Below are 21173 nucleotides of genomic sequence, written 5' to 3' on the forward strand. Positions count from 1 at the left end.
ACTCTGCCCATCTAAAGACGCTTTCCCATGCGAGACAAAGAGGGTGCTGGTGGTAGCTGCAATCAGAAATTGGCCAGATGCCTTAAGCAGAGCAAGATAAGCTTGGACCAAACTGTTTACAGAATTGATCTCATACAGCAAAGCCATTATGCATACAATTAACATTAGGAATGTGCTCATGTTGCGCTGATTTGAATAAAACTGGTCCCACATTTAAAGAAGTGATTTATATATAATTATGAGGAAAAAAAATATTGAAGCATTTAATCCTATTAACATTTTACTTGCATCTGAGACCACTTACTTTTTTTTTCTGGTTTGAACAGCCGCATGGTATGGTCTGATGCTCTGAGAACTTTCTTCGCTAACATAAGTGCTTCAGTAGCTCTTGATTTGTACATTGGCATGGTATTTTCCCAGAGGTTGCTGTGGAGCTCTGGTTGAGCTAACTAAATGCACAGTGTCCTACACCCATGTGAGACTTTAATCAGTACTGCTTAATAGCCTGGAAATCAAAGCCATTTAAGCCCCATTCTTTCTTCCACCCTCTTATGAAAATCCTAATACTAGTCAAAAATCTCTTGATTAGTTTTAGCCAAACCACACTGCTTCAACAGCAGGTGACTGCAAGCAGCTGGAAAAGCTTCTATATAAAGTAACCTAGAAAGACCACGAAGATCATCAGACTCAAATCAAAGTCCAAGATACATCTGCAAGCACAGAAGTCCATTTTCTAAGCAAATGAGGAACATATGCTATGTACCAAACATAAAAATAAGCACAAAATATATACTCTAGCATACTTTGAGTTAGCCAGTGAAAGTCTACAGCGTTCAGGATGTGACTGGAAATCCTGCTCCCTACTCCCTCCATGTAGCAGGGCTGTGTAGAAACAGCTTTACTTAGAGAATTTTGATGTATCTGCAAAAATGTTTGTATTCAAAATAGAGAAGCATTTTAAAATTTATGCAATCAGTGCAAAAGTGGTTTAGTAATATTATTTATTGGCATTTTTCAAAGGTAATATAATTATTTATCTAGAATAGAGCACAAGGATAACGGGTATTAGAGTATGGCATTTGATGAGCAAGGGAACTGATTTTTCCTTTCCAAAAACAGAACGATTCCTTAATCAAATTTTACCCTTGCACAAATTTGAGAGCTCCATTGGCTTAAAGAAGATTTGCAGGAAAATGCCCACTTGTTACATTTTTGACAGAAAGAAAAATAAGAGTTTTCACGGACAAATGGACGTTGTTTAGTAAGGGACTTGGCAGTGCTAGGTTAATGGTTGGACTTGATCTTAGATGTCTTCCAACCTAAATGATTCTATGAAATCTGCTCTTCACCAAAATGTGCGCGACCTATTCTGGAAAAAAAAAAAAAGTTAAATGAAGTAAGGAAAACCTGTACCAAATCACTGGAGCAGCTTCATAGAACTCAGAAGATGAAAATATTGATACAGGCAGTGAATCTGGGGTCCTCTAAAATTACCTAAGACAAAAATATCTCAAATCTTTAAAATCTGTTGTTTCACAATCTAGCTTGGCCAAGGAGATCTTGTCGACAAGTTTTTCTCATTGTAAGTGCTCTTCTATTTCCACGTCTCCTCTGCTGCTTCAGATAGAGTTTTGAATATATTTCTGCCTGGGATGTAGAACAATGAAATTTAGGAATCTAAATGACAGAAAAACAGTTTAAAAGAATCACTTTCTGGACAAGTTGGCATGGTGATTCAATAACATGGGAGTTGTTCAAAAATATGGAACACCTTAAATACTTCTTTGGGAGATGGAAGTGTGAGCAGACTGAGCATCTGCTAAATGCACTTCTACCTATGGTCATGTAGATTTAACCTAGGATATTATTACCACATATATAACATGTATCTAACATATGCATTTATCCACAAAAGGAATGGAAAATAGATCACTGTAAAAATAGGCGCGCCTCAAACTACTGAAGAGTTAGGAAAAAAAGGCTAATTTCAGTAATTTTAATTAAAAAAGGTTAAAATAAAAGTACATAGTTCAAATATTTTAAAGATATTGGTCTCATAACTAGTATTCTAAATATAAAATCCATAAGCTGGACTAGTGTGCTCTGAATATAGGGGTAGAAAGGAACAGTGTTGCACATATGAGTTTATGTACATGTGCTGTTTTTTCTTGGCAGTAGCAGAAATATAGATTTTATTTTATCTTATTTAAATATAAAATTTTATCTTTTGGCATGAACACAGCAATTCATATACCAGACTGGTTATGATTTGGAGAGTTCTTTTCTCCTCTATCTCTTGCAGAGAAAATTTTCTCTTACCCAGGGCAATCAGCTAATTTCTTCCTGGAAAACCAAACCTAATGCACAGTAAAAAAATCACAAATTATATAGAACCAGCACTATTATACTTTCTGGAGATGAACTGGTGAGAAGGTGAGGTCCTTTAATTTGACTGAGTTAGTAATGGGGAGAACTGTTCAGCTGGAAAAAAATAGGTGGCTGATCTTAATTATTTTCATAGATGGTAAATGTGCATTCATTTTACTGCATAGCTTTTTAAAGACCACTTGCTTTGACTTTTTTTTTTTCTACAGAGACTGTTACATTCAGATCTATCCCCATTCAAAAATGTAGCTCACTGCCATCAGTACATATGGTATTTACCTGTGCTATGTAAGTGGCTGGACCACCAAAGTGGTGCTCAAATACAGTCTCACATGATCAATGTTTCTTGGTACTTTTTGCTATTTTTTGTACATAGTTGTGAATCATTATAATCGGTACATGTTTTTCTCTATTTGCGTATCATGACATAGCCTAATTAGCAAGGACTCTAAACACAGAATGGAAACATTTCCACTCTGCTTCTCCTTGCATACTTCCCTTCATATTCTAGTGTGATGATCTTTGCTTTTAGCAAGAAAATAAAAGCCCAATTCTTTAATCCTTAATATTCACTTGTAATTTCTTCTCACAAGCTTCTGAGAACAGCAAATGCTGCCTCATTAGTACATAGTCTGAAAAATCTGACCCAAATCCCTGCCCTTTTCTTTTTAGTTATACATCTGGAATTTCAGATACAAAAATAACGTCATGAATGTGGGTGAAGACAGACAGAACAAAGAAAAATGGTATAAAACTTCTTTGTGTTTCCCTACCTGCCACTACAAAAGGAATTAAAACTGATAACTTAAAATTCAAACAGTATTTTAAATATTTACAACAAGATCATCAATTAAAACACCATAAGAATGTTCCTCTAGGGGCTAACTGACATGGGTCAGACATGGCAATGAGATGAGACAATGCTTTGCAAATATATCTACGCCTTCTGAGCCAGCTTTGTTTGTCAGACATGTGCATAAAAAGTAAAAGCTGGAAAAAGAAAAGCAGATCTATGATCATACCTACGTACTCCCGGGAGCCAGAGATGGCACACAAAATGTGGTTGCGGCCGTATTGTTCTGTGACCAGCCTAATGGTGAGTGCTACGGCAGAGACAAATGTGTTCCCATGTGCACACACCAAGGAGAGGAAGCCTGTGGAATGCCACAACTTGCGCAAACTTGCAGGCTGCAGCAAGGCTGGTTTATTAACAACACACAGAAAAACCTTCCAGTGTGCCTCTCCCATCTGCCCTCCTCCATCAGTCTCCCTGTGGGACATGCCCTTCCACATCCTCCCAAAAATTAAACCGAACAAGGTGAAGGCTTTATGTGACAGGGCTCGGCTCGCAACTGGAAACCACTGACCCTGTAGGTGTCTGGGTTAATTGCAAGATTGTATCCCTTGGTACAGCCTTAGTCTCTGCAGTCTGAACAGCTGAACTGCAGCCAGAGTGATTTACAGCCCCAGAAGATCAGCTTAGAGAGCCCAGAGCTGCTGCAGAGTATCACTAAACCACCACGCTTCTTCTTGTCCTCATTCCCAGCACCTTGTGAGATCTTTCTGCCGGTGTGAGCTTCAGAAGACTGCACAGAGGGCTAACAACAAAGCTCCCTTCTTAAATCTCAAGGAAATAAAAGACAATGCCTAAAAAGAAAATTAGATTTGTATTCCTGGCAGAGGTTTAAGGGGTAACACTATTCTTTCTTTTTCAGTCTCAGGAATTACTTAGTCACTTGTTAGAGAGATCTGACTGGAAATTTATGAAACTGAGCGAAGCAATACAATCCTCACGAGTGGTCCAGCAACACTGAGGGGCTACAGCTGCCCCTGACACTGAAGGTCAATCTTGCACTCTGCAAAGAAAACATCATGTCACAAACAGATGTTTTGGGCTTTTGGCAGCAATGGGACATTGATGGCTTGGATTGTGCTTGAAATGTCTCTGAACTTCATCTCTGAAGCCTCAATCACATGAGCAGTCAAGTAGCACAGGCCTTGGGGACTGGGGAGTTACAGGAGGCCAGAAAACACACAAGCCCATTAGTACTCATCATAATTATTGAAATCTGTAAAATAGGTATTAGAATAAGTCTTTGCAGTAAGATGTGGATTGAAGTATTTGTTTCTCTCCTCCAGAATCAAGTTGTTTTTGTTAAATGCCTGGGAAGAGAAAAAAGAAAATTAAAATAAAAAAATGTAAAGGATAGAGGAAAGGTGATCACTAAGCACTTTTTCATCGAGGCAATTCTTGTGGCAAATATCTATGTATAGTAAGCCAGTCAAAAATGCATTGAGAAATACCTGTACATTTACAAAAACTTGCGTTTGCAAGAAATATCTTCTTACGTAATAAAATTCATACAGAAAGCAATTCTTTTCAATAAATAAGGCCAGGCACTTTTCCGCTAATATTGCAAAACTAATGGTATGATTTTATGAATTTTTTTAATCATTCATATGCAGTTCTTCCTATTAGAATGACTCACTTATCATCTTTTTACTGAATAAGAATTATTTTCTTACTTTACTGCATTAATTCCCTCATTCTCAAGTGCTATATGTTGCAGAAATGACTGAAGGTTTTAAGACATAAACCTTGTTTTTTAAAAAAATAATATGGGCTTTTAAATTATGAATTTTCAAAGGGTTGTGGTGGGTTTTTTGTTTGTTTATTTCTGTAGTTATCTAGAGAGATGATGGGTGGAATTTGAAAAAGTTTTAAATTAGGTTCATATTCCCCTGCTGACTAGAAAGTCCAGAGTTTTCTTTCTGTTTTTAATGACTTTGTTTAAAATGTCTTTAATTAGAAAGAAAAATACAGAAATTAGAAACTGGATTATCCAGGCAGGATTCAAGAAAAACCCTCATTTGCAAAAAGCTTTGCAGCTGCATGAATAAACTGTGTAATCTGAAGATACTGAACTAGGTATTTTCAGAATGCACATCCTTCCTTAATTCGGTGTATCTGACATGCAGAGCTATTTTAAAAGGTCACAAAAAGAAAATAGCTGTTTGGGAATAATGATAAATTATATGGATATTATGACAAACTCTGAGTAAATCTGTACTGCTGTTTCACAGAATATTTTGGGTATAAACACTAGTTGAGAATCTGACCTAGAATATATTCACCAGATTCATCCCCTGTATGGCGACATAGTGCAGGAAGATGGACAGTGCCCTTGACGGTGGATTGTTAGAGCCAAAGGATTATCTTCAATATATGTCATGGTGATTGTTAATGGTACTATTTACTTCTTGAACAAGCCACTAGGGAACACAATTAGGAAAAAAAACCCACAAAACAAAAGTTGAGTGGTCTGCTTTTCCAGGAAAGGCTGCTGTATAAATTATACACACACACAAAATTGAACTTCATGCATAACAGGGATTGGCAAATAAAAGGATCTGCAATTACAATACTTCAAAGGAAATCTATTTTTGTCATTAACAATCAGCATAATTTGAGCCCAAACGTCACTGCAGAAAACTAGCAAGTAGAATTCTTTTGATACAGCAGAAATATTGTCTAGGAGTATATACAAGCTCCCAACCCATCCTCACCTTGATGGCTTCTACGGAATCATACTTGTCCAGTTTGTTGATGTGGTTTGTAATGCTGGTATTTAGAGGAGCTGGTGACACCGGATGGATGACAGTTGCATCATGGGACTGTTGTTGATACCGTTGGCAATAAGTGTAAACAAGCAGGGTAAGAAGGCAACCAAGTATTGAGCTACTTAATCCCACTGCGATCATGTGAAACATGTTGAACTCTGCAGAGCAGAGAGAAGACATTCTTAATTTTAAGGAAGTAGAAATAAAAGCTTAAGCTTGGGGAAAAATGTAGAAAGTGTTTGATTCAAATAAGGATAAGGAAATTTTCATGTGTTTCCCTGAAACACTTGCAATGGTTTATCCTTACAGTAGTAAAATCATTTTACTTCCCTGAAGGGATCATTATAAGAATCTTAGATAGCCATTAATCTCTATAAGTATTAAGATTGAGATCTCTTAAAAATGCTTAAACAAGTTCAGAACCCAAGTAAAAGATAAATGAATTGCATTTCATAGGTTTGAATAGTTCATAAAAGAATTTTTTCAGACTGTGTAACAAAGCCTTGTTATATATAAATGATGTGTATAATGTATATATGTAGTTTTGGGGGGGGGGTTTTCAGTGAACTACAGTATCACCTCCTCTACTGCCCTTCTAGTTCTTTCTCTTATACATGGTGACTTGTGGCCATAACAAAATCCTGATATCTTTGAATCATATTCCTTCTTTCCAGAAAATGTTTTCCATATGCCGTTTATTGGATGCATGTCCCAGTGGCAGCAGCATAAATTTTTTTCCATCCTCTGCTTTGATTCTTGCCAGGTATCAAAGCTTTTGTATTTTGGCCAATTTGTTCCCTTCTCCATTTCTCAGAACTTTTTCTTAATGTAAGGGGGAGAGTGAGAAAGATGGTAGCATTTTAGGGGGAAATGGGAAGTGGGGAGAGACAGACTCCTGGAAGTTCAATGTGCATGTAAGCATAGCAGCCAGAGAGTGCAGAGTCAACAACTCAGAGCCCAGCACCCTCCTATCTGCTCTGCCGTTCAAAGATACTATGGGATGAGATGACGGGAAATCCTCTCCACCTACACAAGGATTAAAACTGAGAGGAAGCTCATTGCTGCATGAAACTGTAAAAGAAAATCTAAAGCACAGTCATTCTCTGATGTTACTGAATAGATACCAGGTCAGATGTGGCACCAGTAGGATTAGCTCAAAATAAATTACACTGCTTTCCATTGTTATTTCAAACTGGAGCTGTGCTTTTTGATTAGGAAAATTATCAGTGAGAAGCTCATGTCAGAAATTTCCTCTTAACATTACTGAAAATTGATTTGTGGCTGCTTAAATGTACAAATGAAAGATATTAAACTGAAATACTGGTGCTAGTCTTTAAAACACCTGTTAGACCTTTTTCACTCTAATACAGAAAATGGGTCAGGACATGGGTCCCATTTTTTGTAAATGCCTAAGGTAGGACCTTTACATCCCTACTGAGTACTTAGAAACACAAACTAATATTTAGGTAACTAGATGACTGCTTCAATATATAAATTACCACTGAAATATCCTTCTACATTTTTATGACAGTTTCCCAGTGTTGCGGAACTTGGCAAAATGTTTTCAGAGTACTACTGCTAATTAGTAAAAAAATCAAATTACATTATTCTGGTTCCCATAACAAGTTACCATACTGAAAAGTACCCTTGCATAACCTCTCTGTTTTCACTGTATTTTATTAGGTTAAAAATGCAGCTTATCTATGCATGGAAGAATACTAAACCCAGCCAGAGCTATTACCATGACGACACAGACTAAGCGTGATAGCTCAGCACAAAAAGAAAAGTTCATTTTCCTTCTTCTTCTTCTTTTTGTTTGGTGATTTTTAAAGTTCTTCCTTTAAAGATTGGTTTTGCTAGCATCATGACTCTCTTTTTAGTTTTGTCTTTGTCAGTGAAGATAAAAATGAGTCCCAGATAGAGTCTGAGCTATTAAATGGGCTACCAGCCTGGTTTTCTGCTGTTTATTTGGAGTCCCAAAGAGGTTTGTGAAGTTATTGTGCTGAAAAATGTGGAGCAACATCACAAATTTGGACCTACTGGTAACTAGTTTATAATATGTTGCTTTTTTTTTGAGACAATGGTGATTGCCATACTGAAAAAGAAGAAAACACAAACATCCCGTAATGTATGTTCTTGTCTCAAAGGTCACCAATCACAGATAGATATTTAATGAGAAATCTTGTAGTAACTACAGCTTTCTGTACAAGTAGCTACTGTTTCAGTACAAGTGTAAATAACAGAATGCAGCATTTAGAATGTAGAATAATACTAAGAGAGTCGAAAAGGTGAAACAAAAGCAAAGAATACAGAATCAATATTTTGGCATTTAATATATATCTTGAACTGAAAAGCTTACCGCCACATCGTTTCTCTTCTATGCTGCTGGATCGTGCCACAGATATTTCTAGAAAAATAAATAAACCACTTAGGCCAAGAAGAAAAAAATATTACAGAGAACTACTAGTTTGATTAACACAGTAAGGATTTAAAAATTCATTCTATTACAATCACTCCAAATCCAAAGTAAAAAATATTTTGTCTGTGTGGTAGAATTAATAAAAAGATCCCATGACATCTTCAGGTTTCTTAGTTTCCCAAGCAAAAGCAGCAACTTATTTTTAATTCTTGCCTCAAAACATCTCCGGAATTAAAAAGATGAAACACAGATGAAAACATTCTTTGTGGAGTTTAAGCATGTGGAGAAAGAGTTGATTTACTGAATAGCAAAATTAACTACAGTTTAATTACCTTGTGTTCAAATGGGCTCATATGTCTGGAAGTCACGTCTGGCACTAATGTGAAAAATGGGACTTTAGACATCGTCAGAAAAGATGACTTCCAATTTCTTGGGTCTCAGTTGTAAACTAATAAAATGTAATTCCAGCCTGTATCCTTACCATTTTGACTTTGAAAAAAAATTGAAAAAATACTGATAAAATCTGAATAAAATCAAGTTCTTCCACTCCTTACTTGCAGACCATAGCTTCTGTGAATGGAAGTCCTCTTTTAAAAATCAGTCTCTTGAACCTCTCTGAAAGGGTCAAGGATCATGCGTATGTGAGTGGGGTAGATGACGCAGGCTACCTGGATTTCAAAAAAGTTGAATTTTAAGTTCTTTGACAATGGCTTTCCAAGTAAGAAATGAAATGAGGAAAGAGATACAAAACCAGGCTAGTATTATGTGCCCAGTTCTTACAACGGAGGAAGGTTACCACTTCTGCAGGGACCTAGGCTTTCCACCAAAGAGCTATAAAAGCAGTAGGCAAATGTGATTTTGAAGTTTGCTGATGATACAAAGTTATGGTAGCATGAAAAAGGGAATGCTGTCAAGAGCCCTAGAAGGGCCTTATAAAACTAGGCAATAAAATAATAAATAAAACAGAATGTAGATTAGTGCAAAGTAGTATATAGAGTGGAAAGAAATCCTAGCTTCATCTATAAAATGATGGGCTGTGAATTAACCATTAGTTCTCATGACTGAGACTTGGGGGTTATGACAAATTGTTCTGAGATAATATCAATTTAGTATTCAGAAGCAATCAAAAAGGAAAGCTAGGTAGTGCCAAGAAAGCAATACTGAATAGAACAAGGTATCAGCATTATGGTACTTTGCAAATCTATATGCTGTCCATACCATGAACACTGTGCACAGCTCTGGTTTTCCCATCCCAGGATGTCTCTACTAGAACTAACAAACAGACCAGAGAAGGGAAAGAATGATACACACAGAGATACACTAGAATCTGTAAGAGGAATTAAGAGTAGGCTCTCCACTGCCAAAAGATGATCCTCATGCAGGTACTGCAAAAGGGATCACAATTTTTTATCATTCATGACAAGTTAAACCAGTGCTAACTATTTTCAAAATTACAAAATATAAACCTGACACAACAGCACTCTTACAGAGAGTTAAAGGCTGAAAGCATACTTTGTCTCACTGAGACTGTTAATTTACAGTCATAGAACCATTTTGATTGGAAAAGACCTTTGGGATCATTGAGTCCAATCACTAATAAGCACTGCCAAGTCCACCACTAAAACATGTCCCTAAGAGCAACATCTACGTGATTTTCAAATACCTCCAGGGGTGGACTCCACCACTTTCCTGAGCAGTCTGTTTCAGTGCTTGACAACACTTTTGCAAAAAAATTTTTCCTAATATCCAATCTAAACCTACCCTGGTGCAACTTGAGGCTGTTTTTTCTTGTCCCATCACTTGCTGCTTGGGAGGAGAGATTTACACACACACACACCTGACTACAGCCTCCTTTCAGGTAGTGCAAAGGTCCCCTCTGAGCCTCCTTTTCTCCAGGTTAAACAACCCCAGCTCCCTCAGTTGCTCCTCTTGGGAACTGTGCTCCAGATTCTTTTCCCAGCTTTGCTACCCTTCTCCAAACACGTTCCAGCACCTCAACGTCTTTCTTGTAAAGAGGGGACCAGATCTGAACACAGGATCCAACATATGGCCTCACCAGTGCCAAGTATAAGGGGACAATTTGAGGAGGAGTGGCAAGAGAAGGAGAAGGGCAAGAGAAGAGGTGTCTCATTTCAGATTCTACAAGTACCTACTTTCCAAAACAAGATATAGAGCTTGTATTGGATTAAGTTGGAGATTCACAGAATGTGAGTATTAACAGAGTTTCAAAGGCCTTAGAAAAAGGGAAAAATACAATGTGGGAGTTTTTGCCTTTACACTGACATCTTCACATCAGTTTTAGAGGAAAACAGTATTTGGGAGTTAAAGCATTATGCACCATCTATAAAAACACTGTTTAAGTTTGTTGATGTCATTGTTATATTGCCCTATATCAAATAGAAGCTAATATTATATTGCCCTATATCAATTAGAAGCTAATAGAAGCTTTTGCCATTCTTTGAAAAAGCCAATGATAGCCAGCTTCCGGATGGACTTCCTACTACTAGCCAGTAATATTTGCTTCTGTGATAACATATTTAAGAACACAGAAGAAAAGCCTGTGGCGCAGAAGAAATTCTAGCTCGGAGGAGAGCAGAGGAGAACATGAGATAGCAATGTAAACTCCGAGGTCAGTGTAGCAGGAGGGGGGAGGAAGAGGCCTCCCTCTCCCCCTCCAGCAGGGGAAAGACTGAAAGCCGAGACCCCTGCTGCCTGTGGAAGACAGTTGGGGTGCAGAGACTCACCTCTGCAGTTCATGAAGGAGCTGACACCAGAACAGAGGAGTGCATGAAGAAGAGGTGACTCTATGGGAGGCCTAAGATTTTTAGTCTTTCTAGAGACTTGTGGCCCGTGGAGAGAGAAATCTATGCTGGAGCAAGTTGTCCTGGGTAGGACTTGTGGTCCTGTGGGGGAATTCATGCTAGTGCAACTCATTCGTGACCCAAGGGACAGCAGATTATGGAAGAACTGTGGCCTGAGGGATGGACCCATGCCGGATAGGTCTATCAAAGACTGTCTCCCATGGGAAGGGACCCCACAAGAAACAGGGGAAGGACTCAAAGCCATTATCCCTGTAATTGTGGTGATGACCATTAGTGTAGCAAGTTGTCCCCTTGCAGTCCATGGAGACCATCAGAGCGCAGAGGGAGAGACTTCTGCACCCGATGGAAAAGTGCCCCCCCAGGACAGTAAATTGGAAAGAGTTCCTGTCTAAGAGATGGATTTGAACAGCAGCAGAAGTAGCTGCTGGGTGTGACTTTCCCCCTTTTCTCATCTCCCTGCATGGCTGAGGGAAGGGGGGAGTGGAAGGAAGGTGGTGTGTTTTAAGACTGTTTTACTCTTTTACTCTTTTAGTTCTTATTCTATTAGGAATAATTTAGTTTTTAGGTTAAGTTTATTAGCAATAAATTTAAGTTCTATTCACTTTGAGACTGTTTGCCTGTGAGAATTAGTTAGTAAACAGGTCTCCCAGTTCTTATCTCTACTCAGGAATTCTCTGATAAACTTTTTTTTCCTCTCCTCTGAGAAGAGCAGGGGACAGGGACGAGGGGAAAAATGGTTTTTTAGTAAGTGTTTAAAATCTGACCAAAGTCAAAACTCCGACACAAATGCTGTAGAATAATACATAATGTGACTGTCCATCAGGCACTTAGCAGTCACCAGGGAGATAAGGACTGGAGCAAAGTTAATAAGTTTCTAAGCAGTTATTAACTTATGGGACTCTGAAATGATTTCCAGATTAACTACCAGCACCCATTTTGTATAGGCAAACCACAAAACCTAGAGTTTCAAAAACAGTTAAATTACAATAAAAAGGAAACTATTTCTATTTGCTGTCTGTAGTCATCCCCTGCTACCAAGTAGGATGGGAAGGACCTGCAGAATGCTGCGACAATGACTAACTAAAGCTCCAGATGGTGATAGTAGGGACAGCTCCACAGCACTGGGTGCCATAGGGCAGATTTTCATGTAGACCTCAGATCTAACAGCATCATCTCTACATAGTAATGTAATGGCCAGTCTTCGCAAACGAAGAACTGGGGAAGGTCTTTACACCTTCCAGCCTGCGCATTGGATTTTTTTCGGTGAGACACAGTGTGCGCGGAACTGAGCCCACCCTTTAATCCTGAGGTTCATCTGCCGGGGCCAAGCGAGCTTGGATGGTGGCAGCGAGGTCCTCAGGACGTAGATGGATTGCCTTACAGGGCTAATGAGCTCCATCTGCCCAGGAAGTGTCCTGACCGGGAATTGAACCCGGGTCTCGGCGTCGACAGCGCCGCACCTTAACCACTTGACCACCAAGGGCTCCCTCTCTACATAGTAGACCAACATGCTTTGGCTGACAAAATGAAAATTCTGCAGTGCAATCTGGAACAGTGCAGTGCCTCACTCCAGAGACCTTGAAAAGTTTCACTAGTCCGTCAAGGAGCTGTTTGATCTCACCTGGTATAAAGTTGGAGTCCGAAGCACAGGTTCGGCTCTCTGTGGTGTTGCCCGTGCACTGGCTACCCACAGGAAATAAAATGATGCACTGACGAGTGCGGGTCTGGAAGCCAGACGAGTCACAGTCAGACCACTTGGACCACTCGGACCAGCTGTCTGCAAAAGGCAGAGAGGGACACACATGCAGACACTGTCATTAAAGGCTTCAAGTACACCAAGTGAGAGAGAAATAGCTTTTATTTCTGAATTATGATAGAAGGCCTCCCCACAGCTACCACCAACTATCAGAGAGCAGCTCCTTCATCCTGATAAAACAAATGCAGTTCAGCTTTTGCAAAAGTGTCTGAAATATTTAACGTGAAGGTAAATTTGCTGCAGATGTATTATGGTTTTGGCTTCTGTCACAGCCTTTGTGTATGGAAGTGAGAAGTTGGAGGGATTCTGCAGTGGTGACTGAAAGAGTGATCGTTGCAGAATTAATTACGGTCTAGGCCATTAGGGTGGACAAGGACAGTCTTTGTTTATGCACCTGACAAGTAGCAATGAGAGTTATAAGAGTATGTATTCCAGATCTGAAATAGGATGTGTATTTAACTACAAAAAAATTAGTAGTATTTTGAAGATTTTTAAAATATTTTTCTTATATCTTCTGCAATTTCAGGTCCATTTCTTGGCCATGTATAGAGCTCATCCAGTATTCTCACTCTCTCTTCCCTATTCGGTTTATTATCAGCTTCCATCTCTTTTCTATATTTCTCCCTCTCCTTACGTAGTTTTGATTAAGACATTTTTATTTCATGCCTGTGTGATCTCAGATACTTCCCTTAAATGAAGTGAATTGATATCATTTCCATGAGGTGCTGTGAGTTTACTGCACTGAGCATTCTTACAATTTAAGCACAAACCTTGCCTTCATAGGAATCTTCTGAATTAGGCAAATAGAGTAAAGACAGAGTTCAGTTAAACTTCCTTCCCTCTTCTGTCAGCTTTCCTATGGAGATAAGTTTTATGGTTTTGACATGGAATAAACAGCCCTACTATCCCCAACCAAGCTTGTTTCTACTTCAAAATTTTAATTGATTTTATGCCTGAATTTTTTATTTTGCTTCAAATGAAAAAGTATATATTATCTAATTTTGGTTCAAGTTAGATTGAACAACATTAAAATTTGTGAATTAATGAAGCTTTTTTACTTTGCCAATCAGATGGAAAGTCAGGAAAGTTTTACACTGTTTTGGACACTTTCAATACATTGCACAAATCCAGCACACAAGGTTCACATTTACTCATTACTTTCCCCTTGTTCACACAGGAAAAAAGTTAAAACTTTAGTCATCTAAAATTTAGCAGATTCCAGTAGGAATATTTGAGATTGTAGTCTTTAAAAATGTCAAACAATAGATGTTTTTTATATAATGGATTTATTTACCAGCTCAGTTAAGAACCTGGCTATTAATATTTATGAACAATTATCAAGTGCCTGGATGAGGCCCCATTTGAGCAGAGAAAAAACCTCAATACTATCAGCTTGTAGGATCTTGTTATTGTGAGTAAGAAGAATACTCAGATCTATCTTTTGGCTTTTCTGTTTCTTAGGAAAGGTCCTGGGAGGGCTTAATTTGCAGAGTGCGTAGTAGGAACACAGAAGCAGATGACATAATGTAGTTCAATCCTACTTCAGGGGGGTTGGAGAGCTGAGGTGGGAGTAAAGCAAACGGACAGGCTTCTTCCTTCCTACATAGTGTGGCACATCCAGGAGCTGCTGTCATCACCTCCAGCGTCAGCTGCTGGATCTAAGTAGACTAAGTATTTGGATCCTTATCATAAATATTTAGTAAGAAATAAAGCCCTGTTCTTTCAATTTTAAAGGAACGTTGCTCAGTATAAATCTTGGCCCAGTTCTCATCGGTGGCAGAGAGCATGCTTAAGCCAGAGCCAAGACTCCTTGTCCAGTCCTGGTATAACTGGGATATATGCAATATATATATATAGGTGCCAAAATACTTGTGAGCATCCTAAATGCATCTTGTTGGTTGGTGCACTTTGCAGCCGCATCTTGTCCAATGTGTTTTTGGCTTTCCAGGTTCCTCATTGCAGGAACCACATTCCATGATAAAATAGAAACTTCAGAGTACACATAGACCATGACAGGTCACATATGGGTAACTGGGCAAGCTAACTGTTTCGGTCTGCCCTTTAAGGGATCCATAAAAGATACTATGAGCATTGGGACCTTTCAACATACGCAACACAGAGTCTCCTCCCATAGTGAGTCCCACAATGCCGTCCAGACACTACAGAACAGGTAGTTAGTGGGTCTGGTGCCATGCTGATCAGCTTCATCTGGCACAAAGAATCACAGAAGAGGGGAGAGGGGACATCAGTGCATGAAAGGGATGGTCATCCCTGCAATGGTGAAGCACAAATCTGTGCTTTGAGGAGTGCCACCACTGGGAGCTCAGAGAGCCACAGAGAACTAAAACACCTAATACTGACAGATGCCTGATTTCAAATTGTTGTACCTGCCCTTTGTGGAGCCTCTGTCTCTGCCATCACAGGGACACTGAACCCAAAGCTTTTGCAGGCACTTCTACTGACTCAGTTAACCTGAATCATCCCTTTGATTCCTTTATCTTCACAGTATTTGAGGTTCTTCTGCACCTCAGACAGGCTCTTCTCAACTTTCTCCTCAGTTCTTTGCAAAAGCCATGAGAATGTAAAGGAGAGGGTGGACTGGAGAGGTGCTTAACCTGAAACTGCTTTTTACCTCTAACATGGAAAGGTTTACTCATGACATGTCACATCTTCTTCCTAGAGAATCTTGACTGGCCTTTGAAGCCAGGTTAAGTTCAAGCAGTTCCTAAGAGATCCCTTGATGAAAGAGGCACCTCAGAAAGATCAGGTTAATCAATGTAAGATTATAAATTTCTTTCATGAAGAACTATACCATCATTTCTAAATGCTTAACTACTTTATCCATTATTTGCACATGTGAGTTAACAATTCAAGGACAGAATGTATGTTCCCCTCTTACAGCAGTAAATACTTTAGGTATAAAATAATGTTTTATTCAGTACATTACAGACACCAATGCAACTGATTACACTTACTGATAAGCAGCCTATAAAGCACTATTGATCAATACTAGAGTGCTTCCATTCATATCAATGCAATTCCATTTGGATAAAATACAAGAAAAAACACAAACTCAATGATAGAGCTTTTAAAATGAAAGATGAGAAAAACTGATGTATTTTGCAGGCACAACTCTGTTATTTTCTTTTATGCACACACTTGAATACTTTCAGTTGGATTTGCCAGTAAACTTCTATATCCTCAAGAAATCCTTAGTATCAGGATTCCAGAAAATTTAGTATTCTGGTAGTTTGGTTTGGAAAAAAACCTCTACAATTTCAAATGCCAAAAAATCTTTGTTCTTTTCACAACTTAAGAAATGTTACAAATAATATCCATTTTTGCATATGCATTTCTGTGTTGGCTGGTTGTTCTTAAATTCAAAGTGTCATTACTGTTTCCTTCCTGTATTAAAGATGTCACTTAAGCAGTGAATGTCACCAGTGGTACTTTCAGACGTGCACAAGGAAGAACCACTCTTCACCTGGTCCTCACCACAACAGCTCTGCAAAGATCCGAGAGTCTTTCCAAACTTCTAGCAGTGCAGTTTTTCTTGACCCATACCAATGTGAAATAAGAGAAGTAAAAAGTAGTTCAAAATCTATACTGTAAACGTGGGGCAAAGACCATTCTTATAGCTAGCTGATGATGTGCTGTTTCAAAAACCTATGGCAAATTTTCAGTGAGATTGAAATATTAACAAAATATTACAGATGTAAGAAATACATTTTAAGTCTCTGAAATTTTATTGTTTTATAAGGGTTTCCATGAACCAAAACGAAACCAACCTCTTCCTCTATTCTGCATCCACTCCAAAATTTGGGTAACAGTCAGGTCAAAATAAGATGAAGACATTATTTATAAAAGTTTGGAAACTGTCATTTTTAGGAAAATGGCAGTAGAAAATAAATGCACAACGAGAGAAATAGACACAATACTAGCACAATGAACACACAAGCTCTGAGCTTTTAGGGATGCCTTAAGAATCTCAAGGCAGCTATGTAATTTCTACCTACAAATGTACACTATTTGCCTCAGAAAGTCAAATCATCAATTGATTTCTATGTTTGTTGGGTTTTTTTAAACAATACAGAATGTTTCATCGGTTTTTATTTTGACAAAGTAGGTACTTTTATTCTCCCGGAGAGACATGCAGTGCCTAGAAAAGGAAATTACCGTAAATTGTAGTTCATCACAAGTAATAGGATCCACAAATTCAAACTCATGGGGCTTTTGCCTTCATATGCAACACCTCATCATATGAGTAGAAAACTTTTGCTATGAAGTCTAGGAGCTCTAAGCGAAGAAAGTAATACAGTGTGGCATCAGAGCTGCTTCTTTCCTTTTGCTGGTGCCTGTAATCCACTAATCAGCAATAAATGAAAGTTTGTGTAGTTTTAATCTCAATTTCTCACTTGGATTTCAAGAAAAAAATGAGTTTCCTTTAATACAGGTCAAAAGGGAGAGTCAAAATTACAGAAAAATACATGATCCATAATATCATAACAACTTGAGACATTTCATCTTCTTAGTATTCCACAGTCATTTACAAAGACGAAGTCTTTGTTCCTTAACATCTGAAGTTGAAGAAGGTATTTTACAAAGCAGGCTAAGGTTTGTTTTGTGTTTCTTATGAAAACAGGGCAAATATTATCTACTTGAAGGACCTCGTGATAACACAAGCTGAATATTAACCTCATCAATTTGCTTGTTGTGAAAGTTTAGTGTTATAACAAAAGTACTTTTTTGTGATATTAAGTCTCACAAACTGTTTGTATGATCCACTTCAAATATTACACAATTTTAGTTAGTCTAGAGTCAGACCTGGTAACTTAAATTTTAATTTTTAAAGAGAGAGGGAGATGGTGGTTTTCTATATACTATATCATGTACTTGATTTACTGTATCATTGTAGAATGTAAGAGCTGACTGCGCACTTAATAAGGGAAAGAAATTATTTGCCTCTAAATAATAGATCAAGGACATTATGTTGCCTAACTGTGAATGCCTTATTCAGTGGCACATAAACAACAAAGAAGCACCGGTTGATTTGCCATACCTGGACAGGGCTGTGTGTTGCAGAGTGCTTCTTCAGTGTGTAGTCCCAGGCAGATATCTCCTCCATATGCTGGTGCTGGGTTTGTGCAAGAACGGGTTCTCATGTAATGCCCTCCTCCACAAGTTGCTGAGCACTTTGACCAAGATGACCAACAAGACCAGCCTCCATCCACTGAAAAGACACAAAATACCATATTTTTCCAAGCTGATGTGAGACGTGACATAATCCAGCCCATCTTTCTCATACTCTGTGGATCTTATTCATGGCCTACTGAATTACTGGACACTTTTAGGTGTCACTGAACATAGGTCCACAAATTTAATCTTACCATGACGCAATGCAATTTACATATTTTAAAAGCCCCTAGTATGCTGGAAAGCCTAAAAATTACTCAGTCTTAAAAGACACTTTTAGTGGGTACCATAATATCTTGAAGATCAAAAGTCTTTTCTCAGTTGTGAGGAAACATAATACCAAGCTTGTTTAGCAGAAGTATTATAAGCTCAGAGTAGTTTTTCACTGATAAAAAAAAATCTTATCCCAATAATAGCAACAGAAGGATGGAGGAAGTCAGATTTTGTTTTGAACCCAGCTGGATTGCCTTAACCCTACAACCCATTTCAAAGGATCTAACACACTTGTAGGGTTTGATGGGCTAATATATAGTTACAATCTTAATGTAGCTCTAGCATAGATGTCAGCAGCAGATCAATGGCAGGAGTTAAAAAAATAGCAGCATATATGAACAAAAAGGAGTTGCCACATTAAGTTTCAAACACAAATTGTTGAAGAATAGATGTTATTATTCCCCCACCTCCCTCCCCCCTGCTCTTTTGTATTTGCTAATTCAAGTACGTCAAACTGTTCTCCAGTCAGTTTTCACAAGATTCTTTTGAAATGTAGGCTGGGTTTTATGGGAGACCCATTTGTCAGTGGCTTTTGACACATGGCCACTAGACAAGATTTTAATGAAAGTTCACCTCATTGCCTGCCCTAGACTGGTTCCTTTGCAGCCTCTGTTCTTACAGCTACTGCTCCAGAACATATTTCTGGTTTTCATGGCCACATTGCGGCTCATCTGTCAAAGGCTTCCTATCTGCAGTCATGTGACAAAGTCACATGTACTTCTTCCAGGGACAGCATTCCTGCTGCAAAGAATCTCAGTATTTTGTTAATTTCTCTTCAATTTTTTTTTTTTTTTAAGAGACAAAACCCTAAACTTTAAAAATTTTCATATCCTACAAAACATTAATTTCTTTTCAAACTTCTATTTAATGTTTATCACTCGCTTATTTAATTCTTAAGTAAGGAAATTATTTACCACACCTGCAACTGATTGAAATATGTAGTGTGCAATTCAACTGACACCAATAGATGAGCCTTTAAGTACTATAAAGGCACTGTGCTGTAAATTTTCCTTTCTAATGGGGTCCTAAACCAAGCAGAAGTTTCATCTTTTTTTCTCCCATCACTCATAGCAGCATTGGGCATTTTACCACATAAGACAGAAACTTATTATTTCCCATTTAAAAAATACTAAGTACACTTTTTCTGTGCATAATTTCTACAGCATACTCATTTAAGACATTCTTTGCAAGATTTTGGGGTTTGTTGAAAAAAGTGATAGTCACTGAAGTCTCCAAAACATTCATCTAGCATTTCACAATGACTCTTTCCTGCTCAATTAATGAAACAGTTTTTCAAGGAGTAGTTTCTACTGGTTTATTGAAATGTTATTCCATGATTACCTCTAACCAAAAAAAAAAAAAAAAAAAGGTTCCAAATCTGAAAAAAAAATTGCCTACGATGAAAATATCTGTGTAGTACTGCATTCAAATTCTCTCTTGGATGGAGATATAGAACAGTTAAAAAATACTCATTTTGGCTTTGTATAGCACAAATGCACTCTGTAAGTCAAGAAGAATTACTTCTATGCAAAGACTTCAAGAGTGAGAAAATGATTTAGGAGAGTTTTGCTATTAAAACTTTATGTGCATTTTTTAATGTAATTTCAGATACAGCATAGCCTCAGGTTCTCAACTGCTACTCAAACAGGTAATTCACTAATGCATGTCTTAGGCTATCTAGTAATCCTGTAAGTGAAGCTGTTGAATAGATAGCATTTTATTCCCTGTATTGTTTGTTTGCAACATTATCCTAAACCTCAAGAAAGCACGGAGCTGGCACTTTCTTGGTAAGAACTGTAGTGGCAAAAACTTTTGCAAGTAATGTGTGAACTCTGAAGCCTGATTGGACAGCCAGGATTTTTGGAATCTGGTACTATATTCCAAGTATGCAATTTAAATAAATTATTTCCCTTATTAAGGAATTCAATGATTGCTACATATTTTTGCAGGATATATTTATCAACCAAATAATCCAGCTATACAGATGTATGAGAGAGTTTTATACCACCTATCATAAATAAATACTGCATCTCGGTAGAGTACTTCTTCTTTTATTCATATTTTTCTTATTCATTCTTTTCACTTAAAAACAAATATGTCTTTTTGCCTGAGATAACTCTGTTAATACAGTATTATGCAAGGTCATATCTAAGAAATCCATAGGTTATTTGTCTTCAGTGCAGGTGAAATATACTGTGCAATTGTATAACAATTTCAAGACATGGCATCTTTTACAGAGAACTTGCCTCTTTTTTCTTTGTTTTTAGATATGTCAGATAAAAGCAGAAGCTGTTATCCAAGCTATTCTTTTCATGAGATATTTAAGGCTTTGCCTTTATAGATACTCCCTTTTTAGCTTTTTTTATTTTTTCTTTAAAGTGATTGCTGACTAGCTCAAAATGAATAATCAGAGACATACCTGCTGCAGCATATAGAGTTCCACAAAACAGAATTGATTCCACCTAAGGTTGCCTAGACAGAATATAAATCAACTGGAAACATTACCTGTACATTGTTCACTGTAATGGAGACAGTGACCCCCAACACTTTTCTACTTATTTTTCAATGGACCAGAGACACAAATGCACATGCATTTGAAACTCTGCCATCCATCTATAAGTGGCCAAGAACACAGAGACCGATGTGGTGCCCAGGAATGTCACCATGTTTCACAACTGCAGTGATCATGGCTGTACTGCATTAC

The 21173-nt window shown here is 37.9% G+C and overlaps 1 protein-coding gene across 1 annotated transcript in view; it reads right to left on the reverse strand.

The window, feature by feature from the left end:
* Nucleotides 1-1350: 1350 nt before the first annotated feature.
* The window catches only part of LOC114065867 (semaphorin-5A), a 127838-nt gene continuing 108015 nt past the window's right edge, over nucleotides 1351-21173 (reverse strand). Inside the window, exons 12-16 of the mRNA XM_027900078.1 lie at nucleotides 18063-18233; nucleotides 12869-13024; nucleotides 8366-8413; nucleotides 5953-6164; nucleotides 1351-4548 (exon numbers count right to left, since the gene is read on the reverse strand). Coding sequence (XP_027755879.1) covers nucleotides 4429-4548; nucleotides 5953-6164; nucleotides 8366-8413; nucleotides 12869-13024; nucleotides 18063-18233 — 707 coding nt within the window. The 3' untranslated portion in view covers nucleotides 1351-4428. The remainder of the gene's footprint in view (nucleotides 4549-5952; nucleotides 6165-8365; nucleotides 8414-12868; nucleotides 13025-18062; nucleotides 18234-21173) is intronic.

The sequence above is a fragment of the Empidonax traillii genome, unplaced genomic scaffold, assembly GCF_003031625.1.
Source record: "Empidonax traillii isolate 1590-97213 ecotype Southwest subspecies unplaced genomic scaffold, ASM303162v1 scaffold704:size332872, whole genome shotgun sequence".
In the NCBI taxonomy this organism is placed as follows: domain Eukaryota; kingdom Metazoa; phylum Chordata; class Aves; order Passeriformes; family Tyrannidae; genus Empidonax; species Empidonax traillii.